The sequence below is a fragment of the Parasteatoda tepidariorum genome, chromosome 7 (assembly GCF_982258835.1).
Source record: "Parasteatoda tepidariorum strain Cologne lab strain chromosome 7, Ptep-v5.0, whole genome shotgun sequence".
Taxonomy (NCBI): domain Eukaryota; kingdom Metazoa; phylum Arthropoda; class Arachnida; order Araneae; family Theridiidae; genus Parasteatoda; species Parasteatoda tepidariorum.
In genome coordinates, this window is record NC_141761.1 from 72,033,511 (window position 1) to 72,058,377 (window position 24,867).

At 28.9% G+C, this 24,867-nt stretch overlaps 1 protein-coding gene across 2 annotated transcripts; it reads right to left on the minus strand.

The window, feature by feature from the left end:
• Positions 1-3,242: 3,242 nt before the first annotated feature.
• Positions 3,243-24,867, minus strand: LOC107441670 (uncharacterized). 2 transcript variants are annotated; one of them, XM_043055571.3, is made up of 7 exons: positions 24,645-24,867; positions 22,876-23,103; positions 19,294-19,435; positions 17,195-17,305; positions 13,002-13,061; positions 10,517-10,714; positions 3,243-3,570 (listed from the first exon to the last, which is right to left on the minus strand). In XM_043055571.3, exons 2-7 carry the CDS (start codon positions 22,939-22,941, stop codon positions 3,386-3,388), a joined length of 762 nt encoding a protein of 253 aa, XP_042911505.1. In that variant the 5' UTR covers positions 22,942-23,103; positions 24,645-24,867; the 3' UTR covers positions 3,243-3,385. The 2 variants fall into 2 exon arrangements, with proteins under 2 accessions (XP_042911505.1, XP_042911588.1); XM_043055654.3 differs by lacking the exon at positions 22,876-23,103 and having other exon boundaries at positions 24,645-24,865.

Consider the following 24,867-nt stretch of genomic DNA (forward strand, 5'->3'; position numbering starts at 1 on the left):
AATTTTTTTCATTTCGTATTTCAGACTACAATATGTTTAAGACATGAAAAGAAATTCATATCTTTAACATAAAAAAGTAGGACTTTCGCAGAGAAAAAAAAAAACAGTGAATTCTATACTCATCAGTAAGGATATTCCTCATAGAATAATACTATACATTGAACTGTGAATACTATAGTTTGATATTAAAGAAAAGGCTGCAGTCAAAAAGAATATGTTTAAGACATGAAAAGAAATTCATATCTTTAACATAAAAAAGTAGGACTTTCGCAGAGAAAAAAAAAACAGTGAATTCTATACTCATCAGTAAGGATATTCCTCATAGAATAATACTATACATTGAACTGTGAATACTATAGTTTGATATTAAAGAAAAGGCTGCAGTCAAAAAAGTAATTTACTCTGACTTTAATGACAGTCAATAATTCAGTCAGTCATTAATGACTATCAAATAATTCAGACAATGCTATTAAAATAATCTTAATACTTATTTATATATATATATATATATATATATATATATATATATATATATATATATATATATATATATATATATATATATATATATATATATATATATATATATATATATATATAATAAAAAAATAAATACAAGAAAACACTAAGAAAATTAAGAAAAACAATAAGTAACATTTGTTACAATACAATAGTGTGAGTGCTCCTCACACTATTGTATTAATATATTTTGCTTTGGCTTTATTGATACAATATCAGAAAGCACTCTGTTTTGCGGATATAATCGTGTGGGCTGAAGAAAAGATTATATCTTTTTTTTTCCCGGCTTTTTTACCGTTTTTTTAATTAACATTTCACTTTTTTTTTTTTTTTTTTTTTTTTTTAAAAAATAAAATATTGTTTGTTTTTTTTTTTTTTTTTTTTTACTTATTATTTCCCACCCCCTTTTTTTCATATGTCTATAATTTTTCTTTGTTTTATTCTTCATTTTGAACTTATATATATATATATATATATATATATATATATATATATATATATATATATATTAGACTTAAAAATGTCCACCAGAAACCTGGTGAGTGAACAAAAAAAAAAGTGGTGGCTTAAATTAAATAAACAGTCAGTTACTTTTTCTTTTCTTTGAAAATTGTTTGATGGTCTAAGTACATCAACTGGGTGCGTAGTCAAATCTTTCAACAAAAAATAATCATCTTTTAAGTACTTTTTAAGCACTTATATACATTAACAAAATGGAAAATATTTTTCAAAGACTTTATATGGTCATGATAAAATAACCAGTATTTGACAAAGAACTCTTTTTTTGATTATACAAGCCAGTACGAAAAGATGAAGAGGTTTTCCGATTCGATATCAAGACGGTGAAAAAGTTACCCTGAAATTGGGAACATATTGCAAAATGAGTTCCACATGAGAGTGCAAGAATCTCACCGAAACCCAGCTCAGTAGATGCACATGTGTACTCCCAAGTTTTTCATCAAATATGTAAAATGATTGGCGCTTTCATACGCCGAAATAGATTGTGATTGAATGAATTGTGAAAACGTTGAATAGGACAACTTTTGCATAATTTGTGGTGAAAATCGACAGGGTAAAGAAAAAAAATTTCATTTTCGAAAAGGGAAAATTAAGCACTTCTTAGAAACACCCAATGAAAAAAGCACAAAGGTTCTCTTTTCATTGGCTGTTTTAATGGCTTTTAAAAAACAAAAATAAGCACCATTAAGCACTTTTTAAAAATGCTGCGCTCCATGATCAATGCTGAAAGACTCTAGAGAACAGAATTTTCTTTAAAGTGTCCAATGCTTCTATTCAAAATTTTGATCCTTCAGAATCTACCAATTTTGATGGAAAAATTCATGTGGAAGAAGAACTCTTTAACAATTAGCATATTTCAAAGTTGTAAGATATACATTAACTAATTTTACCTCACCAAATATTTTTAAATAAATTTCTTTAAAGTCAGTATGTCTAACTAAATTTTGTATTATTTTCATTGTCGAATTAAATTTTTATAGCTGTAGATCATTTTTAATATATATATTTATTTACAAATGTAATTTAATCCTAAAAATGGTTTGCAAAAATAGGCTATTAAATGAAAATGATTGATCAATCTCAAAATCATTAGGCTTGATAAAAAGGGGGTTACAAAGTTATAAGAGTCTACAGGCCACTGGCTACTAACTGAAGCTCTAAATTTTCAGGTCTAATTAATATATATATATATATATATATATATATATATATATATATATATATATATATATATATATATATATATATATATATATATATATATATATATATATATATATATATATATATAGGAGAGTCCCAATTATCCGAGTTTCTGTTTTAATCAAGCTATAAAACATTTAAAGGATTTTTTTTGTTGTTCTAGTTTATTTTTTATTTTAAAAACTACCCCAGAAAAACAAACAAACTGCATTTTATCTTCCAAACACTTAGGAAAATGAAATCAAACAACTTGATTCGAATTAATGATTGTTAATATTGTCAATAATAAAAATGCATATAACAAAGACGATGAAGACAGGGCAATGATGAAAATCAACATATAAAAATCTCTCATACAGATGGAATAAAAGCTATCAAAAGTGTTATTGAATATATAGAGCAAGAGGAGTAAAAAAATGGCAAAAAATTGCTGCAGAAAAGCGCCGAAGTAATGTAAAACAAAAAACGATTAAGGACTTTTTTTTCAGTAAAACTCTTTCATTCTTGTAAAGTATGCTCTTTAAGTGTTTTTTAATAAGCTTTTTAATTATAATATGAATTGTGTGTGGTGTACTCATATAGATTTTGTATTTGTTATATTACATCTATACCTACTCTTCGCTTTAACCGAGTCAGTAGCGGTCCACAGTCGGATAATCGGGACTCAACTGTATACATTATATGTTATGTATTTACCTCATCATGTTCTCAATTTCTTTTATTTTTAAAAAGAACTTATGGTAGTCAAAGTTACAAAGTTCAAAAAATAATTAATAGAAGTTAGTACTGAACTATGAAGTAAAACAATAAAAATAGTTATATTATTAATTATGTACTGATAGGATAAAAAATTAAGGAATTAATTATGTATGACTAGTACAAATTAAATATAATGCATCTCATAACAGTATAAACTTTAACAAAATTGTTAACGATGAAAATGTAACTAAATAAAACTGTAACCATTTTTTACCTGTACAACAACCTTTTTGGCTAGAGCACTTTAAGTCTCTAAGGATGGCAACAATTTGGACTTTCACTGCAACCACCAAGAGTTGGCAAGTGTATTTAAAAAAGGTAAAAATTACTAGGCATATCATCTTGAGATTCAGGATTATGTACAACCACATGCATTTGCTGTCTATCATTCAATGTTTGTAACTACAGAAGAGACGATGAAACATGTGCAGAAAATGGTTAAAAGGCCCGACAGTATAAAGGAAGCTGTCACAAGCCAAAACGCGAACAGATATAATGTTTTGTTACAGTAAAATGGGCTGGTTATATCTTCATATTCTGGTTCATAAACTCTGTATGTCCATATGCATCCTGTTGAAGGATGAAAAAAAAAAAAATTTAATTGCACAAAATAGGTACAGTCAACCCTGCTTAAAGGAATACCATTGGTTCCAGCCAATACTATTCAATTAAGTGGGTCATTTAATTGAAAGGGAAGTGCATTATTCAATTTTAAGTGCTTAATCTAACGGAAATTTTACTTTTTAATGGTATCTAATGCATAGTACAGTACAGAGCGAAATTCGATAAATTTTCCCGCCAATTAAAAAAAATTTTCTTTTTTCATCATAAGATTTTAGGACTTTTCTTTCTTTTTTGAAAGATGTTTACTTTACCATCATTTTGGAAATAATCATTAGTGTATTACTTCATCGTTTTTTCTTCTTTTTAAGATTATTTCCAAAAATTTTTCTTAGTTGGGCTTAACAATAAAAAAAATGGCTTTTGTAGATATTCAGAAAACCGGAAAAATCAGTTATCCGGAATAGCGATGGTCCCAATCGTTCCGGATAATCGGTTCCCTACGGCATAGTGTTTTATCTTAAACTCAATTTTATGATAAATAAACAACCACAATTTAAACTGTCTGTGTTAGTATTATAAAACATAAATCTCATTTAAAGTTATATAAAAATAAATCTATGCTGATGACAAATAATTATATAATATTATTTTGCTCCTTTCGAAAAAATTTGTCAATTTATTAAAATTCGATTTTCTCTTTCTTTTTTACTAAGAATTTTCATTACTTGCGTATTCCTTTCGAATACTTTAAATATTTTTTTTCTGTCCTTGAAATTTAAGAAACTCCAAATTAGTTAGCTATTTCAGTTTGAGATTTTTGAAATTTATTTCTCCCAAAACTTTTATTTCTTTTCTTTTCTGATAATTTCAAATCATTCCTTTTCACACTTATCTGTATTCACTGGAGCAAGCAATGATTATTCTACTTTAAAGAAAGATGCTATAGGCTAGTGTGTTAAGATTTTTGAAACCTTTTCTTATCAAAACTAATAGCACAGCAGGAAGTGAATAACCATAAGTGAATAACTGTGCTTCACTGTGAAAGAAATCATTCTGTACCTTTTTACATTCTAAATAATGTGAGAGTGAATTAAGTCAAGGATGGGGGTAAAACCCCTTCTTCCACTCCAAAGTATAACTGCCAGCAAGATATTAATTCTTAAATTATATTCCTAGCACCTATTCAGAGCAGCAAATGAACAGTACCTATTGAAGTGACCACTAATTGCATTCTTATTTTGACTTAAAATTTCATGCTAGCTGGTAAAACATTTCTTCAAAATAAACAGATTTTTTTCATTTCCGTACCTCTTCTTTATGCAATTAAGCGAGAACTAGAAACAACAGATATAAATTTAAGTGAGGAAATTTAACATTAGTTTCATATAAAATGAATTGGTTCCATTAAATTTTATTCGTATCAACGGATTATTCGATTATCCGATATGCAACTAAGTGGGACGAAGGTATGTAAAAATTGATGAGGAAAAAATCATTCTACAAAACACTTTCACATGTACTTTTCCAAAAATGAAAAATCAAAAATAAAGGTTAAAATTAAAAAATTGGGAAAATAGTGTTAATGCAATAGAATATAAGAGATTGGTTTTAATTTATTTTTTACATTTCATAAAGAGCTCATGGGATTCAAATGTTCATTCCATAAAGTTTTTTGATACAATAATTCTAAAAAATTTCATAAGGAAATAGCATGCTTTGTAAATTTTCTTCAAAGTAAAACTCATTCTATCAATAATATCATAATAATATTTCACATTTTCACTCAACTATTTTGAATGCAATAAAAAAAAAAGATCAAATTAAGTGAACATTCAGATTTAAGGAGTAATTTCAATGTAGTAGTGTTTTATACTCAAATTATAAATGGGAAAAATATGTATTTAGTATTTTTATCCAGTCATTAATAATTTGATATTTATGAACAATAAACTTCCAAATAAATGCACAAAAAATAAATCAGCAAACAATTAAACAATTTTTACAGGGGTGTCACCAACACAAAAGTTTTGGTTCAACTTATCTATCTGATATACCTAGTTATAGATTATTTATGAATTTCAGGAAAAAGGCTCTAATTTAAAAATAAACAAAGCTCATAAATATTTCTTTTCAGTGTAAATAAAACAATTAAAAGGTAACCCAATTTTAACCATTTCCTAGGTCATTAGCGAATATTTCAGCATGTATTTTAGATAATTTAATGAGCATCTCAATTTAATGCGTGGATTGCTTCTTACCCATGTCTACAGATGATTTCAGTTGAATTTTAAAAATTAATTGCTTTACCCCCATTCAAGGTCCGAGGTCCAGAATGATTTTAAAGTTAATAAAGATTGCATCACTGATGTTTCAATTTGAATGGTTTTTAAACAAGAAATATTAACACTAGATTAACAACAACAGATTAGAATCAGTATTTATTGAGATCATCATCAACAAGATTTGCAGTCTGCCGGCCAGGTGGCCGAGCGGTTAGCGTGCCTGACTGCGAAGCCATAGGCTGCGGGTTCGAATCCCGCTCTGGGCATGGATGTTTCCCTCTCTCTTTGTGCTGTCCTCTGTTGTGTGTGTGTGTATGATGTGTGAATGTGGCCCACCCTATAAACGGGTTTGTGGCAGTGTGGCGTGGGCAACGGTGCTCGCCTCCGTGACTTTGGCTCACAGGTGCCCACTGGGTAACGCGAAATGAGCAACAATTCTGGCATAGTATAGGCAAAGATACAAATTCAGTGCCTGCCATTGGAAAAAAAAAAAAAAAAAAAAAAAAAAAAAAAAAAAAAAAAAAAGAAAGAAAGAAAAAGATTTGCAGTCTTTATTCAGATTTGTGACGATGCCTAAAATAAAGTTCTTACACCGTTTCTAAAAAATTGGAAGTCACCCAACGGTATAAGGAAAATGGTTCAGTAACACACCGAACTTCAAGGCATTTCGGCATTGACAGAAAAACGATTTGAGAGTGGATTACTAAAGAAGTTTCATTGGCTAACGATTATGGCGAACAAAAAAATGAGGAAACTGATCACTGGGAGAAAACTTTTATACGAGGAGTTAGATGATACAGTGCCCGCCGCTAATAAAATCACCGGATAATAAAATCAGCCGCTTTATAAAATCAAATCGGCAAGACCCGAATCGTTACAATATTAATACATGTTAAAAACATCCTTTAATAAAATCAACACCGCCGCTTTTTAAAATCAAAATTTTGACTACATAATAAATCAAAAGTGCAATATTTCAGATTTTTTTGTTCTTATTTATAAAATTTTATTTTTTCGAAGTTTAAAGATTTTTTTAGAAGAAGCACAGTTACTCACAAACCTGTGAAACAGGTGTGGTTAGCACTTTCCTGTGATATACATAGTGTAAGAGTTAAGGAAAAATGTGGGTGGTAAGTGGCGAGTTCATAGAAATCAATTTAACAATGTCAATTCCTTGACTTAAATGAAGTTTGGAGAAACCTATCTCACTCAACAGGGGGTTGAATTCTTATCTTACTTCGTATTGAATGAACCATAGAAGGGAGAGAAGTTTCTTTTCTTATCTATCTTAACAGAGAACATGAATAGATTTCCAAAAACTGTCTGTGCGCATGTTCCATATTATTTAAGCCATTTGAGTAAATTGTAGTTAGAGTTAGAGCACATATCATTTTTAAGTTCGTTTGGTGTTAAATTTTATCAGCATGCCGAAAAGGAAGGATTTGAGTCTTAAAGATAAATTCGAAGTGTTGCAAAACTATGATAAGCTTCCTAAATGTAGTCAACGTGAAGCTTCAATTAAATTAGGGATTTCTCAAACTGCTCTTTTCAACATTCTGAAACAAAGGATAAATATTTCAGAGGAAATAAAAAAGAATGGAAATCTGTCAAGAAAGCGTAAGCGTGAAGGAAAATCGGAAGAAATTGAAATGGCTCTGTTAGAATGGTTCAAAAATGCACGCGACCGAAGAATTCCAATTTCCCGTGGAATTTTATTTCACAAAGCACAGGACTTTGCTAACTTATTTGGTGATTCTGATTTTAAAGCTACAGATGGGTGGCTAACCCGATGGAAAGAACGCAACAACATTGTCTATCGTAAATTGCATGGTGAAAAGCAAGATGCTGATTTTAGCTCTGCCGCCGATTGGGTAAACGACGTGTGGCCAACACTCATCAAAGACTATAAACCAGAGCAAATTTTCAACACAGATGAAACAGGATTATTTTTCCGAGCACTTCCTGAACACACACTGCTGTTTAAAAATGAATCGACTGGTGGATGTAAAAAAATGAAGGAAAGACTAACCGTGCTGCTAACATGCAACATGACAGGAACTGTGAAAAAAAAACCTTTAGTGATAGGAAAGAGTTTAAAACCTCGATGTTTTAAAGGAGTAAAACACCTGCCCACCAGTTATGCCAACAGCTATAACGCATGGATGACATCCAGCATCTTCACAAAATTTCTTCTTGAATGGGACAAGGAGCTGAAAAATGAAAAGGTCGTCTTACTTTTAGACAATTGTTCTGCGCACCCTGCTGATGAGGACTTGAGTTTGAAAAACATTAAATTAGTGTTTTTGCCACCCAACACTACAGCTATTATTCAACCCCTTGATCAGGGAATCATAAGATCATTCAAGTTTCATTACAGAAAAATGGTTGTTCAAAAAATCATTAGTGACATAGACTGTGACAGCTCTTCGGAACTCTTAACTGCAAACAAACTATCGAAATCCCTTACGATTTTGGAATCAATGCATTTGATTCGTAACTCATGGGACATTGTTTCAACCCAAACAATATCAAATTGCTTTAAAAAGTGTGGATTAAGCACTGGTGATGGAGCTGATAACTGTTTCGAAGAAATGCTCAGCAATGAAAAAAATGAAATGGACGAGAATTTTTCACGTTACGTAGCTATTGACGATAACTTACAAACATCAGGAGAAAAATCTGATTCTGAAATTGTTACTGACATCAAAAATTGCAAAGTTATTTCCAATCAAGAAATGGAGGAATCAGACTCAGAAGATGAAATAAACTCATCAGTGCCATCTTCAACGGAAGTCAGAAAAGCACTTAATGTATTGCGGCAAGCTTTAGAACAAAGAGGAGGAAATATCGAAAACTATGAAAACTTCTATAAACTCTCAAATGATGTTGAAAAGTTAATTTCAAATAGTGCAACTCAAGCATCCATTGATCGGTTTTTTGCAAAAGTTTTATAAATTTAATTTTATGTAGGGTTTTACTTTATTAAAATAATTAAATTAGTTGAATAAAGCATTAATGTTGTCATTTTAAAGTCTATGCATTTAGAATATATCGTAAAAATGTGATTTTTTTTTTCAAATGTTGAATCGCCTCTTAATAAAATCAGCCGCTTAATAAAATCAAAAGAGCATAAAACGAAATTGATTTCAATAAACGGCGGGCACTGTACCCTCTTCGAATTTTTAGAAAAAGTATGGTAAATTGGCTTTACTGTATCCAGCAGAATATTCAAAGAAGCTGTGAAAATAGCAGCTACTCTTGAATTTTCAGATTTCAAGCCATCGTCGATGTACATAAAATGAGGGGGGAAAGATATGGTATTTCAATGCGAAGAGGTCAGCTGATCACGTGGAAGCTGCAAATGGCTTCATTCAAGCTATCCGTTCATTGAAGATGAAAAATGATTACATGCCATATAATATACAAAATAAGGATCAAACTTCGAAAGGGTTTGATGAACCATACACTCGACAAATGATACTGTCGGAAAAAGCACCGTAAGAATCTCTAACAGCAGATGCAAAAAGCAAGGATTTACAGTCCTGCTAGGAGCAACTGCACCTGGACATCAACTTCCTATAAATGTGATTTAAAAAGAACCGACAGGACACATCCCACCTTGTTTGCTAAAGACTTAAATTCCACATAATGTTAAAGTTACCTGCTCTCTCAATTGATGGATGACGACTAACCTTTCGGGAAGTTGGGGTACAAATGAGAATGACATAAGTAGATTAATTATCTTGGATCTCGGTTCAATTCATGGAACCTCAAGTCTCTGTAAAAAATTAAAAAATCTGTACACAAATATAGTTTTGATTCCGGCAGGGTGCAAAAACCTTCTGCAGCCAGCAGATGTTTCCTGGACAGCATCCTATAAAAGTGCATTGCGAAGAGAGTAGGTGGTCTAGGAACAAACAAAAGAACCTTGCCGGGAATTTAAAAAATCAACTCGACAAGATGTGATTGGTTTCGTGTCAGCCGCTTGGGAAGCCGCCTCCAAAGAGGCGGTTTCAAACTCGTTTAAGCACTGTGGTATATCCAACGCATTGGATGGAAGCGAAGATGGGCTATTTAATTTCCAATTAGCAGAAGTTAATGTCACATCTATAGACAATGATGTTACTGATGAACTGAATGAAGAGTGCATTGACCTTATTTTGGACCATGACTCTGATATTTCTTTCGATGGATTTTCATATTCTGATTAATGTAACTAAATAAATTATCTTTCTTTTTATGAAATATTTTGTCCTCCATATTTTTCACCAATTTGCATGTGCCGAGATTTAAAAATAAAGGATAGCTGTAAAGGTAAGATAGATTTACTAATTAAAGTTTACATTTACTTTCTTTTGCTATTATTATTTTTACTGTATATTTTGTAATTCCCACTTAATAATGCCAGACCGAATATAGATAATTTTTTTTAAAATGGCACTCTTCATTACCATTTATTCCCCCCTCAACATCGCGGTGATTATCAGCAAATTTTGGGGTGGGGATGCTTTATCAGTATCTTACAGTACTCGTATTTCAATCGGAGAAAATATTTAAATAATGATAGTAATAATTGGAAGAAAATCAATTTTATTTTAAGTAATTCTACAGATTCAATATAAATAAAAGTAACTAATTAAAAAAACACAAAGCAGAATAATATAACTCACCAGTAATGAACCAGGCAAATAAAAAGCAGTTTATTATACTGTCTCGAGATCGATGGATAATATGTTCTTGCTCATCATCATTCTTTTTACAACGTGCAATGTACCCCAATAAATTTTTAAATATTCCAAAAGCTCCCCCAACAATTAAATAAATAGGAATAAACTGTTCTACAGGACATTCTCCAAAATATTGAGTGCCTGTAAATGAAAATGAGAAATTATTATGACTAGACAAACATTTAAAATAAATCTGAAATAAAAGAACTAAATTATTTCAACTACTACACAGGCTACTTTTTTTTTTATGATTAAAAATATACTTTTTTCTAACATAAAGATTGCTAATAAAATCGTCAACATAATCTAAATATAAACTATTTAAAACTAATTTCAGTTCATTGTAACTTAATTAAAAAAAAAAAAGATAGTATGTGTATTTCAAGATTGATAACTTTAATACCGGTTTGGAGGCACACACACTGCGATTAGTTTAATTATTATTGTAGGGTGACCTGGGGTAGATTCTATTTTGCAACATCTATTTTGTAAGAAAACTATTCAAGATAGAATTATAATATTTACTGGAAGTTTGAGGCTATATGAGATGAGTCCTAGGATATCTTGTTTTGTTTAAAAATCTAATTAGAATTTAAAATATTTTAAATTTTTAATGATCAGGAATTACCCCTTCTTGATCCTTTCTGGGGTAATTCCTGATCACTTCTGGGGTACTTACTGATCACCAGTTTTTATCATAAAGGGGCTGTTTAAAAATAATTATACAGTGGTAATTAACAAATAAGACATCAAGATCAAACAAGTAAACCAAAAATATATGCTTAAGCAGCTAATAAAACGATTTATTTAAAAAGCAGAAATAAAGGTTAATACTTTAAATTTTCCAAAAATCTTTGAATCGTGCCATACATTTTAGGCAAGCAGCCAACTCATTTTCATGTTCTGCTGGAATATAAGAAAGAGTTCCCACATGGGGTACTTTTGCTGGATTTTGTAACTTCATTAAGGGAGAGTGTAAAGTTAAGTAAGGTATGTCAACAGCTCTGGCAGCAGCTCTCACACTGAAATTTTCATTTTCAATCATTAAAAGAAATTTACTAATTAAGAAATTTTAATTACTAGAACTAATTTTGCTTTCTTGAAGCTGAGTATCCTTTTTAGGCTTATAATTTCTCACCATATTTATATTAGGCTAATTTATTAACTTAAAAATTATTCTAACAATGTACACACGTAAAATTAAGATAGAAGCAAGGTAAGACAAATCGGAACACATTTGTCTAGCATACGGTTAAAAACAAATTTTTTGATTAAATTGAGCTAAAATATATTTTATAGTCGTTCCACTTGATAAATATGAACTGTTACTTAAGAAAAGACAATTAGCTATTTATTAGCTTATTTTAATACTATTTATGAAAAGAAATGACAATGATCAGGAATTACCCCAGTGATCAATAATTACCCCATCTGTAGGGGGCAACATTTGATATAGTTTCCTATAATCAATTATAATGTTTACAGTAGATGTGAAACAATTAAACAAGAGCTTACACTATTTTCATATCAAAGAAAAAGAAAGTATCTCAAAATATTTATTATTAAGAGAAGGAAGGATATCTTTGCAGAAATGTGCACTTTTTGAAACCCATCTTTGAAATGGAAAATACAGAAAGCAGTTTAAAAGATACTTATTTTGTTAGATTAAACAAAAATTATTATTAAGTAAATGTAGTTATACCTTAGTAAAGGGTACAAGCTTTCTTGTCCATGTTTCAAATTTAGAAAAAAATTATTTTTTAAAAATAAAACTTAGGTGATCATTATTTACCCCAGAAACAGAGTGATCGTGAATTACCCCGGGTCACCCTATTTGAAAAATTTATTTTGCATCATAAATATTTAAGTACTAAAAAAAAATAAATAAATAAATAAAAACAGATCTAACTGGGCATTAGCATGAACCAGTGGAAATATGTACAAACCAGTGAAAATGCCAGTGATAAAATTTTCTTAGGATATTATAGTGCTTAAAATTTACAATAAAATAATATTCTTTATAAAGCTTTAACTGTAATGTTTCGCCAACAAAAAAAAAAAATTATTTAACTAAGCAAATAATTTTAAAATGTATTATTTGGGAGTAAATGTTATTAGCTGTGAAGTTTCATTTCAAAAGATTTTATTTTTGCAAAATATAACAATGAATATTTTAAAATGTATTACATTCTTTCATATTAATAAAAAATAAATAAAAATGAAGAATAAATCAGAATGTAAACTAGAACAGTTTAAACAGAACAGAATGTTTCAAAATAAAAATTTTATTTAAATTTTAAAAAAGAATATACAAAAGATAGACAATTGGATTAATTAAACAATTATTTAAAATATTAAAATTTGATGAAATAAAAAATTTTAATGATTTTATAAAACAATCAATAAAATAAAACAGTATGCCACTTACCAATTATGACCATTGAAATTGGTACAACTATAGTAATACCCAAAATTATACTGCATCCAACTAAAACAAAAATACATATAAATCAATTGACGTCTTATTTTTTAGTTGCTCTAGATTTTAATCAAATATATTAAAAGAGTTTTAAAGTTCAGCTATTTTTTAAACAGCTAACTATTATTGCTGTATATTGAAATATAAAATACATAATGCTTTACTTTATATGATAATCCAATCATCATATAAAGTAAAGCATTCCCACAACTAGGGGAGCCATTGAGGTTAAGGCTCCATAATTTCATGACCAATGGCATAATTGTGACACTGTGGACAGCATTAAGTACAGGTCGTCTTTACTTTTAGACAAAATGGCATCCATTGATCTGAAGCTGGGTGGGCTTCAAGCCGCCATTGGGGATCGAACCCCAGTCTCTCCCAAACATCATATACAGTAATAAAATTAGGAGCTCATCTGTATCTAATTAATGAAAATTTTAAATAAAACTGTTCACCAAAAAAACTAGTAATTAGTTTTATTTAAACGTATATTAACTATACCAAAATTAAAAACTCTTGATAAAAATTTCACTGTGAATAAAAATGCATCAGTTATACTACAAATGGGCTAACAAGTAATCTAACATGTAAGAATTTTCAAACATTTAATCCTTCATTTGCCACCACATATTCAAATCTGCATTAATGACATTTGGGCTTATTTACATAAAGAGTTTCTTTATCCCTCTATCCCAATTTAAAAATTTTTTTAAAGGCTACCACTAGGCTACAAAAACAAACAGAGACATTAGCGTAGATTGCAGTCTTTGTGTGATGTATATTTAGTAAATTTCCCTCTTTATGTCTAAAACTATTGCTCTGCATTTTTAATATTTGTGAACTGAAAACTCACAACTCTATAGTAGTTTGAATTGAGACACATATTTTATAAGATAAAACTTACTTACCACAATGAAATATTCGGTCGTAAATGGAGCATTTGCGAGAGGTAATGTCTATGGCTATTAATGCTAATATCTGAATTTCGCGTTACAGATTACAACTTTGAAGTAGACACCCTCAAGAATGTATTTATTTTATTAAAAAAATTTGCAAATTATGAAGGTAAAAAAAAGAAGAGGAAAACAGTCACCAAAAAACAGAGACGCCCAGGGGATACTTTTGGAGAACGCCATGTCCTTTCAAGAAGAGAGAATCTTCAATAGCTGCTTTTTCTCTCATCTAACTGTGAAAGATGTACAATTGAAAGATGCCTTTATATTATAACTAAGGCTTGATTGGTAAAATGCAGAATACCCCGCATTTATAAAAATTCTTATGCTGATATTGCTATGCTTTGGTCATCTATTTTTAAGGGCTTTCTGTGTAGACATCTACACTATAATTGCATGGCTAAAACTCCAGTGTTTTAGGCTTTTTCTGTGAAGCTATGAACTTTTTACAACTGACAAACAACTTAGTTATGATTTATGCTCCTCACAACTTTTATACTAAGAAGGCTAATTATTTATTGAGCACCAAGAAGACTTATGGGTGTTATTACTATAGACTGTTTTAAAATAAAAAAAAAAGAAAAATTAAGCAATAGAAAATTGATTTGCATTTAGTAGTGGCTTGCTTAGAAGCTCATTTAATGTTTAGAATTTCATATAATGAATGTGTTTTAAACAATGAAAGAATTTGTATTTTAGTTTTTAGGTAACAATTGTGAATACTAAACTGATTAGAAATAATATTCAAACACTACATTGCAAATAAGAGGTAACTATTTAAAAGATTTTTGTTAGATTTTGATAATCACAAAATTTAAAAACTGAAAATGAAATATTATTATTTCCAGGTACAGCCTCATAAAGACAAGTCAAAGTATTAACTGTAATACATACTTTTTGATATTATTATTGAGGTTTACTAATATTTATGTTAAAATTCATTTTCTACAATGAAACTTTTTGTAGAAATATGTCTCAATTTCAGATTCAGTTTATAGCTATCAATAATTTAATTTACTTGTTTAAAGCAAAGTGCTAGAAAAATTTGATCTTCCTTCAAAATTTAAATTTGATTTTTTCTTTTAAAGTGAATTATTGAGTAAAAATATCCAATACTGAAGATTTCAATTTCAGATTTATTTTAATTAATTTAAAACTTAAATTGTATAAATTTTAAAAAAGAATCTGATTTTTGTTTATTTTAATATTTTTTTTTCGGACCTGAAATATTGAGTTAAAATATGAAAGATTTAAAATTTTAAAGTTATATGGTTATGGAAAGATTATTCTCTAAAATCAAAAATTAAATTTATATAATATATGATTCTTTTAGAATAGCAGATAAAGTTGATTTATAGCTTTTATGCTCTTTTTTCCATTTCAATTAAAATATTATATAAACACACACAAAGAAATACAAGAAGAGACTGAATTGCATATAACATCTATTTATATCTTATTTAATTCATAGCATTAAAGTAATATTTAAAGTTTAAAATATGATATTTTCATGTATACAGATGAGAAAGGAAATCACTTTGTTCTCCTAAGCGTTCTTAGAAGACAGCCTGCCCTTTGATCTCTATAAATGCACCCTTCTTGTCCTTTCTGTAAAAATCAGCCACCATCTCTTAAAAACACAGACCTTTTATTTTATTTTCTTCAGGAAAAGGTTGTTTTCTTAAACAATTGTTTGACTGAAAAGTCTACTTATGATTTATTAAATTATTGATAATTATTTAACTTTAATTTCTAATTTCATTCCTTCGATTTTTTAATTTCATTTTTCTTATGTTGTCTTGCTATACAGTTAAAATTTCAGAGTTAGTGCCCAGAGATCTTCACATCTTTTATGTCGGAGGAGTGGTTATTATTGAGTTTTTTAGTGATTTTAAATTTTACCATTATTTTTTTTAATAAATAATTTTTATTCAAAAATTGCACCTTTAAATGTTTATCTTCTCACAATTTTCAGTTTAAATATAAAAAAAAACCTTTCAAGTTGTTTATAGCTTATTATTTTTTTTTGAAGAAAATTTATGCACAGAAATTGCTTTTTAGCTTGACTTCTATTACTTTTCAAAGTTTCAAATTATTGGGTTATTTTGATAAAGAGTGAGATTAACTTTGTGAAATATACACATAAAATAGTATAAGAGGGTAATTTAAAAATTGAGGATAAAATTCAGTTTTTTTATAATATTACACATTTTGATAAATTTAAATGGTAATAAGTGAGTGTTGTTTTCTGTGAGGAAACACCTTGCCCTTTTTAACGCTTAGGGTGAGCTCTGAAAATCACTCTAACGCACACATGCATTCTGACAGTAAAACAAAAATATAAGAGAAAGTTAAATATTTTTATTACTTATCTTTGTACTGCCTTGGAAAAAAAAGTTTGCAATTTTTTTTTGTTTTCAGAAAATATGTATGAAAATGTTATATGGCTTATGTAAAATTTTCAAACCATTTTGTAAGTTTGGAAGGAACTCTTTTCTTGCTATTCAAAATCTCTCAAAAATTAAATTTTAAATTAAGGAGTTATAAAGAAAAAAAAATATCCTAATAATCAAGATTAAATTGTCATGACTTAAGTTAACACTTATTTCAAGAAGTCATAGATGACTTCTTAACCTCTTCAAGCAAGGAGGGAGACCCTGTTTTCCCTTTAGATCGAAAATTTCACCCAAGCATGCCTTTTGCCCCAATATACATAAGTTTTTAAATTAATATTATGAGTCTCTTAAGAATCGAGTAATTTTTTGTGAAATACAATGACCTCTTTTTGTGTGGATAGAGTGCCCTTTCAAATTTTTAGCACCCTGCCCTTTTTAAGGTTAGGAATGAGCCCTAGACATTAAGTAAAATATAACAATTAAAGAAATATATATGCATATAAAATAGATTATATGCATACTAAAAGCCATCCTATTTTATATTTAAAAATATCTTTAAATTTCCAATAAAAATATATTAGACAATAGATTGCATAGCAAACAATAACTAAGAATTAGCATTTTTAATTTGTATTTTCCACAAGCAATTAGTGAATAAGACTTTCAGAGAAAACAAAGCAATTGGCTTTAATAATTCTTTCTTAAAATAAAAGAAACTTTTCTTTTCTGTGTTACCATTATGTTATGTTTTTAAAGTAAAACATTTTGAATAAAGTAAAACAATGCTTACTTGTCCCAAGTAAAATAACAATAACTTTGCGCAGAAAATCTATAAAATTGCTTGAATTTTTTCGAGCTTCTCGTACTTGACCAAAGAGAGACTGATAGGTTGGAGGAGAAGCTATATTTTAAGAGAAAATAAATATTAAATCACATAATTATTTTTATCAAAATAAAGATCAAAAGACCAGTATTAATAATTAAGAGTTTCATGGTAAATGTTTACTAATAACATTTACTACTTAACAAGAAGCATTTTGAGCGTAACTTACGACAATTAATTTTTTTTGCAGTCATAAAAAACTTGTTTTGCACTTTATATGGCTACAGGTAGAGAACCTTGTTATTTCTTTAAAAAATAATTTTTTTCCCTTCCTCTAACATAATATTTCATCACAATCTAAAGACTGAAGTTTTCCATAATAACATTAAATTGGGCAAAATATAATGAAGCATCATCATTTAGATATTATCAAAAACTAGATTGGATTGATTGAATGAAAAATTAGATCAGAATTACTTTCTTTTCTTTATGACTCAGGGCAAAATTTTCTTTTTTGTGAGCTCATTTTTTTATAGAATAGCATGTAAGAAACAGTCTTATTTCAGGAAAGTCACCAGCTTTACAGCCATGAAAAGTTATGACTCAATAATAATAAAAAAATTCTTTGATTTATGAATCATCCAGGTTTTGCAAACATTTATTTTGGAATATCAAGATTTGTGAAAAAGTTTGCTTCTCTGGACCACATTTTGAGAAGGATCAACTTTCAAAATTTGCAAAACAGTTAAAATTAATTCAGAATTGCTTATTTTATAACATAATTTATGTCAATTATTTAAAATGCGTATAATTATTTGTAATATTAACAATGGTAAAAAAATGTGCTGCCAAAAGAAAAACTTTCTTTATAAAAAATTAGAAATCAGTCCTTAAATGGTAAAAATAGGATTTTTGTAAAAGATTCATTTTTTAAGTTTTAATTCACAAGTTTTTTTTTTTTAAATGAATTCAGAGTTAAAAAGATACACAATTTGATTTCTAGTTTTGTTAAAGTAGTTTTCTGTTTAACTATTAAAGGAAGCATATATCACTAATAAAGAAAATTAATAAGTACTACAGTCCATACTGAAAATGTTAATATCTGATATATTAGTCCCAGTTCATTGATTTACTGTTATTTCAGGACAGATTTTAATGCCTTGTTCTAACCGTTGATACCAATATAGTAACCCAAATTTATATAATGTTGTATTTTCTTTCATTTTCAGGAGAATAACTTCATTGACATTAAGTAAATTAGTACCAAAGATTTAAATATTTAAACTACCAATTTTTGATGTTTTGACACATATTACATGCATCTAGAATTATCTTTGCATGGCTTGAAATTAACAGTAGTCTGGAATCGATAAAATTTGACTAACACTAACATAAAATAAATTATGAATAGTCACCTGGACTAGCAATTCATGTAAAGATCTTGTATATTGCTTCAGTGTCATATTTTTGTCAGAAAATAGAATATTTCGTCGGAATTTGATTTTATAATCAGCACTGAGCTTATGACTACCAGCATTCAACTCAGTCACCTTATAATTTTGAACCCAATCCGGAACACAAGGGAACTGCTGGATCAAGTATTGAGAGAATTTGGCTTCATGAAGGACTTTATGATGGAACTAACCCGCATTAGAGAGGAAAACCTCCAATGGTTAGCCTGAGAACAAGGGGACTTTAACCCATGATCCATCTACCACTGAGCATATTTTAAGTCAGTAATGTAGTCGGGGTGAGCAGGGTGTGGAATTTGTATCTACCAGCCATCACTGGGATTCGAACCCAGGTCACCTCATTGGGAGGAGAGTGCTCTATCCCTTGGACCACCCTGTCTCATTTTATCGGAATTGTGAATATTTCTCTATTGCACAGATTTTCAATAAAATTTAACTTTTTCTTAAAAAAATATCTCATAGAGATATGTAAACAGCATAGTAAGAATGTGTACCTTCTGAGCAAATTTTACTGGTGCAAGACCACCATTGATATCGAGCTGTGATATCAATAAAAGAATTTTTTTTTTTTGTATTAGTTTCTAATAAACCAACCTTCAGGATCAACAACATCTTCATAAGAAGGAGGAGGACCACCTTCAGCTCCGGTGTTAAGAGGTACAGTACCTGGGATTTCAGAGTACAGGGGTGGTCTCACATTCACAGATAACGAATCAGATTGATGATTCTCAGATTCCTAAAAATATGAAGATACCATAAGGAAAAGTTACAAGGCTCTAGATATTTTAGAATTTTCAACGAAAGCTTCAATTTTAATATCTCTCAAAATTTTATAACTATACAAGTTCAGTATCCACTATTAATTTAAAAATTGACAAAAATAATAATTTTATAAAATAAGCATTAAAAAATAGTTGAGCTGCTACATTTCAGGGGTGAAAAAAGCCTGGGTTTCTTCAAAAAAGCCTGACTCAGGTGGGCTTTATTAGGGTTTAAATTTTTTTGGTATATAACATAGTGTATTACTATATAATTTTATTACACAGTATATAATTTTATTACTAAATCTATAATAGTATACAGTTCATATATTGGAAGATAAATTAAAAATAAATTTTATTTTAAAAAGCTTGACAAACAAATTAAATTATTATACCGCTTTATTTCATTTTTTATTGGATGAGATATAGCCAAAAATGTTTCTCAATTTCAATTAATTAATTTTATTTAAACTCTGTCTTATAGATATTTCAAAATATAGTTATGTGACAACTAAAAGACAGTCCTATCAGAATAAGTCCCAATAATCTTTCCAACCCAGTAGCTCTTCTTTTTTCACTTTTTACAATTTAGTTTTGACTATTATCAGCATACAAAAAATTAGATGGCCTTTAATTATTACTTATCAGTCACACAAAACTTTTTATTCTAAAAGTAACACAGAACCAGAGCTTAAACCAACCAGAGAATTGAGAATCAAAGTCCTTATGAAAGAATTATTGAAAAGCGGAGAAAAGCCCGTACCCCTTTCCAATTTTTAGCTAATACGCTGAATACGAAATACAGTACAGAACCCGTTATTCGGAAATCAGAAAACCGGAAAACCAAAAAAACGGAACAAAATTCGATAAATTTTCCTGCCATTTTTTTAAAAAATGTTTTTTTCCTCATAAGATTTTAGGATTTTTCTTTCTTTTTTGAAAGATGTTTACCTTACCATCATTTTGGAAATAATCATTAGTGTATTCCTTCATCGTTTTTTTCTTCTTTTTAAGATTATTTCCAAAAAAAAATTTTTTTTGTTGGGTTTAACAATAACAAAAAGGCTTTTTGTAGCGATTCAGAAAACCGGAAATATCAGTTATCCGGAATAGCGATGGTCCCGATCATTCCGGATAATCGGTTCCCTACTGTACAATGTAAAAAAACTTTCTAAACACATGAGGAAGGAGGCAGAGGTTTGGGTTTCTAAGAAAAATGCTGAGTGGCTATTTCTAGTTGCTTCAGAAAAAAGACTAAGCACACCCACACCACTTATTATTTAAGGAAAGTGTGGTGGAGGAGTACAAAAGAATTTGCACATTTTATGGTTGAGTTAGCTGACTGTTCAGCCTAATTGCAGCAGCTATTGCATGCAGGTTTTCTACATGTGGACTTGTTTGGTCCAAACTGCAAAACAGTTTGGGTCACTAAAAAGATTGAAGTTTATAGACATTTAACAAGTGAAGCAGAACCAGAAGAGACTATTACAGAACTTTTAACTCAATGTGGCATTCATTTTATTTTTACTTTGCCGATGTAACATTAATTAATGTAAATTACAGAATTTTCCTATAAAATTAATATTATGTGAAATCATTGAGATTAAAATATTTTGGTAAAATGCAACAAATGTTCCATTTCTGCTATGTTATAATATTTTTTATTTTTTAAAACGTAATATATTTCCATAAAATAAAAATTAAAAAAAGATATAAATTTTTTTTGTTGCAATTTTTTAGCGTTTAATTAAGATCATTTACTTAAAAATGATAAAATAATTTGAGAAAATATTTAAAATTGTGTGAAATTATAATAATTACTGTGGTAATAACAAGGAAAAAAAAGGTTGGCAAACCAACTCCTTTTTTTGTCATTTCTTAAAAAACTCCACTTAAATATGGTTTTTATTGGGTTCTCTTTTGCAGGTGGGTGGGTAGATAGCCCAGCTAAATTTATTCATATACATATCTACCAAAATTTCCCTATACCAAAAACAAAATAATGTAACCAAGGCAATTTTTTTCTCTCCATAAAATTTGCTTTTTTTAAAATGATCAATATATAAGGGTAGAATGAAAATAGCAGCGAGAATTTTTTTAAAATCCTGGATACTACTTATTTTAGTTAAATATTGTATTTTGAAACAATAAAAATCATAAATTAAAACACTTGCATATATGCAGTTAATATTTGTTCAATACATGCACGAGATGGTTAAATTAAGTAATGAGACTGGTGATGTAACAATCGGTGTAGAAACTCTAGTTCCACTAAAATTTGATACATGTATATAGATAATCTGTTTTACTCCGAATCAGAGCATAGGACTTGTATCATAGCTTTCCATCTCTCTCTATTTGCAACCAAATATTTTGCCTCTAACCATGTTATTCCTATCGTTTTCAATTTGTTTAAAATCGCCCTGAGCCGTGTACTTTTAGGTTTTCCTCCCTTTCGATTGCCCAGAGGGTTCCAATCAAAAACTTGCCTTACTTTAAATTTTTCAGGCTTCCGTAGAACATGACCGAACCACTTCCATTTTTTAATTTCCAGATCAATCAGTTTCTGTCTTACTTTTCTAAGGATTTCAGCATTATAATAGTAAGATTACAAATTTTAAGGAACCACTCAATACGCAAGATTCTTCTTAAACAGTTGTTAATAAACACTTGAAGATTTTTCATGTTATTTTTATTGCAGTCTCAGATTCTTATAGTTGGACAGATTTTTGAAAATTCTAATTTTTGTTGATTTTGTTTTTCTAGAATTTATAGAGTATATCAAAATTAGATAGGTGGTAGGTGAACATCTCTTACACAGTCAGTACAAGTGAGAACTTGATAGATTGGCATGATTGTCCGAAGTCATCATTCTTGCAAAATAAGTTTTTGCAGTCTGTTCTAAAAATAGGGGACATCAATATGGAACAATGGTCTGCTGTTTGGGCACATTGCAATGGAAATATATAAAAACTCCAGTAAGCTTACAGACAGTTTTTTTAAAAATCAGAAACCCAGCTTTTTTCAGTAATTTAAGCCATTTTCAAAAAGAAGAGCAAGCAGCAAAAAGACTTCAACTTCAAAAACTGATAAAAATACTGACTGATTTTGAGTTTCCATATTATTATTGATGACCAATCTAATCAAGAGAACAGTTTAATTTTACCTTTCATCAGATTGCAAAAAATAAATTAAATCTGAACTAAAAAACAAAACAAAAAGAGACCAAACATTAAGAACAAAGATCAAACATAAAGATCAATAACCAAACATCAAGAACAAAGATCAATCATTAAGATCAAATATAAAGAACAGAGATCAAATATCAAGAACAAAGATCAAATAGCAAACATGTCAATAAATGTGTTTTAGGCCAATAAATATATTCATGTGGCTCCTTAACCTTATAACTCACCTGAATAAAGTCTTCCTGTCCTTTTTCTTCTTCCCGAGATCGATAATTCATATCAAGGGATGTCATTTTTGAATATTGAAGAACCTTTCAAAGGCAAAAAAAAGGACAGATAAAGGCTATTCCAGTATCCAAGTTCCAACACTGCTATTACAAGTGGAACAATTGTCACTGACACAGTATGGCTTCAGAGAAGAATTATTTTGAAGGAGACAATATTGAATTGTAATTCTGTTTGAATGAAAAATATTTGAAAAAATCAGTCTCATTACTTAGTTTATATACCTCATATGTAATGTGTTTTTGTTCATATTGTTGAATTTTAAATATTATTTTAGTGAAAATAGTAATTTAATATCATCATTGTTCTAAAAACATTAGAATAAAAACACACTACATACATATGTTAAAAATTTGTTTACACTGATAATATAAAAGAATTCTAAAAATAAACAGAAAAGTAAAATATAAAATAGCACTTCATTCATGCTTTTGATTATAGCAATTATAATGCATTATTTAAAGAGATATATTAACAATTTAACTCAAAATTAAAAAGATTTCTACATTAAATTTGACTATTTTTTCCTTTAGTAATATCCAAACTAAATCTAAAAATATCTATAAATGAACTAAACAAAGAGTATCTATAAACTAAAATGATTTAAAAACAAAAAATTGAGAGTTCTATTTTTAAGTCATTTGGTTTTAGTCCCCCAATCCTGAAATATGAACCAACAAAACTTTTCAAAATACAACAGAGCCCTGAATTGACAGTTTGAAACATTCCTTTGGTTCTGACGTGAGTATTATATTAGCACACTAGACTTGCCAACTATTTCATTAGGGTATATTTCCATATCGTGATCTGTCACGTCAACAACAATCACCAAGGGGCCAAATAGATTTTTAAACTTGCAATTTCTTAAAAAAAGAATATGTAGATGTTTGCCTGGGGGTGAATACGAGTTAAACCTTTCGAGTTGGTCCCTTTCTATTATTTTTTTTTTTAGTTTCTAGCGGGCGGTTGTCCAGAAGTTGCCAAGACTTGGCAATTATTCAGCCACAAATCACAATATGGAAATCTTCATATATTATATTCATTTTTATTTTTGAACACACAAAAATTAAATTAAATTAATAAAATTAGTTGTATTTGCTAAAGGAAAAGTACTAATTGTCTTAAAAAAGTACCCTGATGGTCCGATTTTTTGACATACCCTTGATTCCAAAGCTCGAACTTCCAATGCATGATATTAATTTGTATACATAAATGTGAAGTCATGAAATATAAATTTTATACTCCGTATTTGAAAAAGTTAAAATAAATATTGAATAGAATTGCAATTGTCTGTTTTTCAACAATAAATAATTGGAAATTAAATTCGAAACACCAAGAGAATATTAGTAAATTCCAGTTAATTATCTTGAACGCAAAATCACAGATAAAATTCTCAAAAATAATATTTGAATAATTATACAGAAAAAAAATGCTCATAAATAAACAATACGCATTTTAATAACAATAAAAAAATGCCAGATGATCGACAAATGATAAAATATTTAAACTATGAAACGAGCCTTTCCGATTACACAATTAATTAATTATTCAAAACTTGTTGAGTGCCAAGGTTGTAATCTCATCCCTAATAATATATCCAATAACTCGAACTTTGAATCACAAAATGTAATCTTATATCAACAACGAGCAAGCGCGAGTGAATTTAAAATTAAAACAAAATGTTAATAAACATAAAGTGATTGAGAAATACCATGTCAACTGTTGAATGTCGTAGAGTAAATAATTCGTTTTTTCAGCAAAAACATTGAATTTTCTGGTTAACAATTACATTTGCCTGGTTAAATAATTGAAGAAAAAACTAAACTAGTGTATAAATAATCTTAATTCCATTCAAACAGACACACTAAACATTTACTTCGCTTTAAAATAATTTCAGCCATGATGAAAGCAAAGTTTCATTTCTTTTTGTTTAC